Source organism: Diprion similis, chromosome 13, assembly GCF_021155765.1.
Source record: "Diprion similis isolate iyDipSimi1 chromosome 13, iyDipSimi1.1, whole genome shotgun sequence".
In the NCBI taxonomy this organism is placed as follows: domain Eukaryota; kingdom Metazoa; phylum Arthropoda; class Insecta; order Hymenoptera; family Diprionidae; genus Diprion; species Diprion similis.
This window is the reverse complement of record NC_060117.1, coordinates 3,026,215-3,033,315: the sequence shown is the minus strand read 5'-3', so window position 1 is coordinate 3,033,315 and position 7,101 is coordinate 3,026,215. Positions and strand designations below refer to the sequence as shown.

At 39.1% G+C, this 7,101-nt stretch overlaps 1 protein-coding gene across 1 annotated transcript; it reads left to right on the top strand.

Moving 5' to 3' along the window:
* The first annotated feature begins 2,885 nt into the window (after positions 1-2,885).
* Positions 2,886-5,030, top strand: LOC124414091 (UDP-glycosyltransferase UGT5-like). The gene is made up of 5 exons (XM_046895000.1): positions 2,886-3,424; positions 3,518-3,894; positions 3,979-4,201; positions 4,308-4,527; positions 4,618-5,030. Exons 1-5 carry the CDS (start codon positions 2,950-2,952, stop codon positions 4,913-4,915), a joined length of 1,593 nt encoding a protein of 530 aa, XP_046750956.1. The 5' UTR covers positions 2,886-2,949; the 3' UTR covers positions 4,916-5,030.
* Positions 5,031-7,101: the final 2,071 nt, after the last annotated feature.

Below are 7,101 nucleotides of genomic sequence, written 5' to 3'. Positions count from 1 at the left end.
TGGTTTTGGCAAATCAACAGAAAATGGCGGAGAAGTTTGTTGGGACTAGTGTATCCAGTCTAGCCTTCAATAACCGGCCAGTTAATAAGAAAAATAAAATAAATTCGCTTTATCTTATAATGCAGATCTGTAATGATTTGAACTACTTTTACAATCAATATTCGTGTTCCAATTTTACATTCCAATGTCGATAAATCTCGTCAAATAAACCCTCAACAGTAATAAATCGATTATATCTGTCCAGTATTCTTATCTTGAATTGCGTAAGTCGACTTTGATAATAAAACATTCGAAAGATTGCATCAGCTGTAGCTTAATGTGTTCGCAAAATGAGTTTAAGTAAGGAATCAGTTTTATGATCCCATGGATTCATCCGTTGTAACGCCAATCGTAAATTCCATAACCATTCCGCCACAATTTATTCCTCCGTATGATAAAAAGCTCATCGTCTGTAATTCACGTACGAACATATGTACGTTGGCATTAAATCAGCGTCTATATTCCCAGACTTGACACGTCCATACGAATTGGACTCTTGAAAGAAGCTTTATGGAGTGTGTGACGTCACCTATACCAAGATGTCACCGCGTCTTACTGTCGCTGCATCGGCGTTTCTCACTCGAGTGCCTTGCACTTTGTAAGTGTTGTATCAAAGACCGACTTTGCAACTAAATAAACGAGGCCACCAACTCGTTCTTCTTTCATGTCAAAGTAGGTTTGACTTGGTATTGAAAGAGGTTTTCCACTTACCCAAATCTTGTTGGCTCTGGTCTTCGGTGTGTCATTCGGCCCTACATCCAAGACTTTTAATCCACCCGAGTTCTTCGATCCTGTAAAAATTCGACACTGTTTAATGATACAATCATGGATACCATGGCAATGTTTTGGAAATCTTTATTCAAAACCTGGAACACAGTGACGATGGATCATTTCTATCAGACAGTTTTTGTAACGACAGATTTCAACGTGCTGTAATGTATCGTGATGTTTTTTTTTTTTTTTTTTTTTTTTAAATATTCTTCCTTATTAGTATACAGTGATTTTCTCACAAACAGGAGTCGTTGAGACAATCAAAGCCTCGAGGTTCGTTCGCGAACGGAGTGTTTAACAGTCCCGAGGCGTTTCGCTGTTGCGCAACGAGACACTAATTAGACCCGTTCATGACAATGTCTGTTCCTTTAGCAATTTTTTTCTTCAATCTTCTGCTCCGGATCCTTTCATCACCGAAGTCTTCGACAGATGAAGGAAAAATCAATAGGTATCTACCACCCACCTGCCACCAGGTTACACGAATGGAATTGTAATGTTTTTAATTGGACCGGACACGCCGAAGAAAAGTGTAATTACTGAAACTGTGACTTGCATTTTTTCAATTTCACCAAAGGATCGGTTCCCGGGAAGTTGGTTGAAAAACTGATGAAAATCGAACCATGGATCAGTTCTGAATAGAATTTGTGCTAAGCCGATTGCACATCACGTCAGTTTACTTTCTTTCTTTCTTTTTTTTTTTTTTTTTTATGGTTTTACGAAAATTCAAAAAGGCACGAGGAGTATATAATGGTGTACAAAGTCACCATTGGAAGTCGAGCCTCCCTCGATTCAATACGCCAGTCATTAATCACGCCTTTCAACGTTATACCAGCCCACTTACACACATAAATTCAGCCTTACCATCACCGCAAGATCAGCGGGTATAGAAGGGAGAATTTTTACCGTGGTAAAATACGCCGAGAAAATGGTGCATAAAAAAACCTAAGAGAGAAACAAAGAGAAAGATAAAGAGAGAGAGAGAGAGAGAGAGGGGTAGATATACGACGATATAGAAAGACTGAGACGAGGGGAGAAAAAATTGGATCGCAGGAAACAGGGCGAAGGAGAGGAGAAGAAGAAGAAGAAAAAAAAATTTTTATGAGCGTTTATCTTCGGATTTTCTCTGCTTCTTTATTTTCCTTTCACTCTCTATCTACCTCTCGAGTCCTGTAGTCTCGCCCGGTTAAATCCCCCTATTATTGACGAAACCCAACCCCATATAACGTGCATCTTCACGTCCCTCAACGATACCGTCGTGAGAGGAAAACGACGATCTAGTGCATTGAGTAAAACAAGCCGATGGTCTGGAAAAATGAACCGATCAATATCATGGTAGGCTGTTTCAAAAAGTGCATCGAGGTAACCACGTCATGACCTCACGCATCCAAAGAATTTTGAGAAAGCGGTTTATTGATTTATACATGCTGACTGGAAGAATTGTTAAATTGCACACTATGATTATACTTTTTGAAAATTAAACTTGCTACAACTTTGATCCTTACTGTTTTTACCCTAGGAGATCCTAGAAAATTTAATTTCCAACAAGTTTGTTCATTATCCTTCATACGTTAAAACCAATAACAAACAAGATAATGCGATAATTAAATTTCACCCTCTCTTTTGGGTTTCAATAAAAAATATCTATCCCAGGGAAAAAATGAAAATGGTTATTGCCATTTTTCGTGTAAAATTCAAAATAAACGAGATATTCAATAAATAAAAATTCACCCTTAAATTTCACTTTGCTAGAAAATAAGGAACGCCGCCGATTCTGTCAATATCTATATGTCCGAATATTTCAAGTTTGATAAAAAAGAAACACAAAATTGTTGTAAGCGTTTCATTATATGAACGATATCGCACTGTATTCTAAAGTGACCCTACGCAGCAGATTTCCTTACTTATCTCACTGAAGATAAGCCATCTCACTGTAATTCTGTGACACAGTGGCCATTAAGATATGAAGACTGTACCTACTTGTAATATCTCGCTGATATAGAATATGGCTTGGTTATTGAAACCAAGGCTAAATGTTCTTAGTATCAATTAAGTTTTAACGAAGTCACGACAACTGCTGGTACTCTCAGATCGAGATCTCGGAAGAAACGCGATTCAGTCTGTGAATTCTTCCATGTAAAGATGTCGCGGCGTTTTATTTTGGCTGTGTTTACACTATTAGCCAGTGTTTTGGACTTTGGAGAAGCGGCGAGAATATTGGCTGTGTTTCCAGCGGTCTCTGTAAGTCATCAAGTTGTATTCCGAAAGCTGACATTGGCACTGAACAAACGAGGGCATGAACTTTTCGTTGTTACGCCAAGTCCGGTCAACGATCCAAGTCTGAAAAACTACACGGAAATTGACACCAGTATTCAGTACAATGAGAAGGATGCTTTGCCAAATTTGATAGAACTGCGGGGAAAGGTCGACTGGTTTGGGTTCTTTGAGGTATTTGAACCGATGGTAACCGAACAAGTAGCTCAGATATTCGAGCATCCGGATCTCAAGAAATTGTACGATCCTAACAGCGGTGAGAAGTTCGATTTAATATTGATGCAAATGTTTACCTACCCCGGTCTCATGGCATTAGCTGAACGATTTAAGGCCCCGATGATTGGTGAGCGAGTCACATTTATGGTGTTTATTTTGTATCAATTATAGAAAATTGTAACCTAAGTTAAAATCGAAATCTTTTTCATTTTTAATGAAGGTATCGTCAGTGCGAGTCCTCAAACAAGCGTGCAGTATGCGATCGGCAATCCAATATTGCATTCTGATCCATCGAATTGGCAGTTGGACATGAAGATTCCCGGACCACCGTCATGGATACCGTGGAAAAGATTGGACAACTTTATTCAAACTTGGAGATTCATTTACTACCACAGGACTGTGTTTTTGCCAAAACATCAGAAAATCGCGGAGAAATATCTGGGAAATGATATTCCGGACCTCCACGACTTGGAGAAGAATATTAGCTTGATATTCGTCAATCAACAAGGGCCGATTTCGTTTGCCAGACCGAACGTACCCAAGGTTATTGAAATCGGTGGCTTTCATGTCACAGATAACATAAAACCATTGCCAAAGGTATACCCATAGAATTCCATTTATGAAAATTATTTTGAGTATACACTCTTGTGTATCACGAAATTGTTGTCATTATTTTGATAGGATCTTAAGAAGGTCTTGGACGAAGCTACCCAGGGTTTCATTTACATGAGTCTCGGATCAAACGTCAAGAGCAACATGTTGTCGGAGAAAGCACGAAACGCTTTTATAACCGCGTTTTCGAAGCTTCCTTACAAGGTGATATGGAAGTTTGAGGACGACCAGCTCGAAGGCAAACCGGACAACGTGATTATCCTCAAGTGGGCGCCACAACAGTCAATTCTGGGTACTGAAATCCATTGCGGATCGGCCGAATGAACGCCTTCTGCAATTGTCGCAGTGTAAGAATGATGGATCACATAATGATTTAATTCTTGATCACGTTTGCCCAGCTCATCCCAACATCAAGCTCTTCATCTACCAAGGCGGACTCCAGAGTACGGAAGAAGCCGTTTCACATGCTGTTCCTTTGATCGGATTCCCAGTTATGAGTGACCAGGACATGAATCTTAGAAAAATGGTGTCTGTCGGTGTGGCCAAGAAGCTGGAAATCACGAAAATCAATGAGGATGATTTTCTGGAGGCGATACGTACCGTAGCAGGCGATGATGGGTGAGATGATCTTGAGGCTTTATGAGTTCCCTATTAATGTTCCCATTTCCCTCCATGATTTATCCGTACGAACCTTTTATTATTTCAAAGATACAAGCAGAGGATGTTGAATTTGCGTTCCCTACTCAAGGACAAGCCTCACGATATTCTTGAGAACGCGATTTGGTGGACGGAACACGTGATAAGACACAAAGGTGCTCCACACCTACACTCCACAACCGCTGACGAACCGTGGTACCAACGTCAGGACATGGACATAATCGCGTTTCTTACCAGCCTGTTTGTCATTTCATTAATCTTGTCACTGCTCGTTTTTTACAAGTGTATAATTTATAGTATCAGATTATTCAGTCACCCGACAGTTAAGAAGAGTAAGAAGCGGAATTAAATTAATGCAGGCCACAGTTTGCATGGTTCATTTTCATTTGCTGACGCAAGTTAGCAGTCTGATATGTATTTCGGTGTAGCAGGAATATGAAATAGTAATTCAACTTTTAACTCCAAGCTCTTAGCAAATTTTGCTAAGTCTGACCGAGGCTGATATCGAGGTTTTTCATGTGAAAACGTCGTCACACCTCATCCACGAAGAAAGCAGAATAACCTATTTTTAATTTTTGGTGATTTTTGTAGCCTGCATTACTAAATCCAATCGAAATTATTAAATGATTGACGATGAAATATATACTTACATGATCCAACGCTGCTGAACAATTCTGGCGTCAAGCTACTCAAGGTCATATTACGCATAACCAATGGTTGATCTCTTATTATCAACGCTTCACTGATTAGCGAGATAATATATACATTAGGGTAGCGCAAAAAAACCAACTATTGAGTCTTGTGTAACAAAATGTTAGTTTTTGATATTTTAAGAGTCTACTCCAAAGGATAGTTCAAAAAAAAAAATTTTAAGAGGTCGCTCTACTTTTTTTAAAACGTCAGAAATCGTTTTTTTTGAGCTGCCCTTTGGAGTGGGCTCTGAAAACATCAAAAACTAACATTTTGTCACACGAGACTCAAAAAAAAAAAACAGTCTGTTTTTTTGCGCCACCCTGATACATACATTGTGACCTCCGTCATTCCTGTTATAAATAAAACGCAGCAAGGAACACAAGCTATCGAGATGGTCACCTAAGTAATTTTAAGTACTATTGCTAATTTTCTTGATTCTAGAGGCTACCGCCTATCTTAATTATAGTCGTCATCTACGGAGCGAATGATCGCCGTCAACCTCGAGCGAACTGGCTCGAATACCGGTAACTGCAATTGCGCATCGGCTGTAAATTATTGCGTCATATCGTCGATTTCGGCCATCTTCGTAACGTCTCCGTTTGAATTCGTCCCCGCGCTAACTTCACGCTGCCGCGTGGCGCTGTTTTCGAGATATCGATTCGACGCCGTAGATCGACGCCGTGCTACGCCCATGCGCTCTCCGAGTGTGCGCACCATCGTACGATCCCCTCCTTTCTAATCGAGTCTCACTTGTTTTGTTGTGAACTCTTGTTAGAATAATATCTAGCCGTCTCTTTATTCGTAAAAACGCCTTCAATATAGTTTTGTATAATTTTACTCTGCCTATTCCGTACTATTACTGTGATTTGTTACCGTTTGTGAAATGATCGTTAGACTGTTTTACCGACTTTTATCGTAGTGCCCGACTGATTGTAAAATCTCTAGTCTCACGACAGCTGACTTTTCTATCTCGTCTCTAATCCCCTTGCATTGTATCGAACCAACTGCTGTCAGCTGTCCCGTCCTTGTGATTTCGTAATCTAATTTGTCGAGTCTCTTTTATTTTTGAAATTACCTGCAGCCCGTTTCTCTATTATAATTTAATCGGTTAGTTAATATCTTGTTGTTACGTTTGTTACTACTAGTATCTTCAGTTTAACTATTTGCATGTAACTAATACTTTTGATCGCTTTCTTTTGTTTTGTTAATGTGTTCTAATTATCGAATATCTTTTATTATAATTCACATTGCTATTTTCGGTTTATATCGACTCCTTGAAACTACCCTTGTCACTGTTAGTACTGCTCTTAGAATTTCTTTTTCCTGTAAATGTACGAAGTTTTATACTTTTTCGTGACATTTTTACACTGTTTTTTCAAAAAATCCCTTCCCAATTTTTATGATCAACCAATTATGACCAGAAAAAATATTTGCAAATCTTGGTGGCAGAAAATAATAGGGTGGCATGCCCGAAGGATGGAATACTAAAATGATCCAACTCATCTAATCAATTCTGTCGTCAAGCTACTCGTCATATTATGCATAACGAAATGGTTTATACCTTGTTATCGACGCTTTACTGATTAGCGAGATAATTGACGACCAAAATCCAGTCCGTACAGCGTTTTTGTAACGCTTATCTTTTTCAGAGTTCTTATGTTTTAGCAGGCAGTTATTACTGTTGTTACGTTCAGTCGTTTTTTTAAATTTGTCTTCTACTTGCAGAAAAACTCTCGATAGTGATCCGTTCATTTATCTAAGAGAGTGTACTCATACATAATTGTTAATTAAGAGCCGTAATCAACATCAGCGTCTGGGGTACAAAGGTTGAACCGCTGAGAC

Excerpts from the sequence above, each read along its gene's own strand:
- LOC124414091 (XM_046895000.1), top strand. The coding sequence starts at position 2,950 with ATGTCGCGGCGTTTTATTTTGGCTGTGTTTACACTATTAGCCAGTGTT. Across the intron at positions 3,895-3,978 it reads ACATAAAACCATTGCCAAAG|GATCTTAAGAAGGTCTTGGA; the intron begins GTATACCCATAG and ends TTATTTTGATAG. Across the intron at positions 4,528-4,617 it reads ACCGTAGCAGGCGATGATGG|ATACAAGCAGAGGATGTTGA; the intron begins GTGAGATGATCT and ends ATTATTTCAAAG.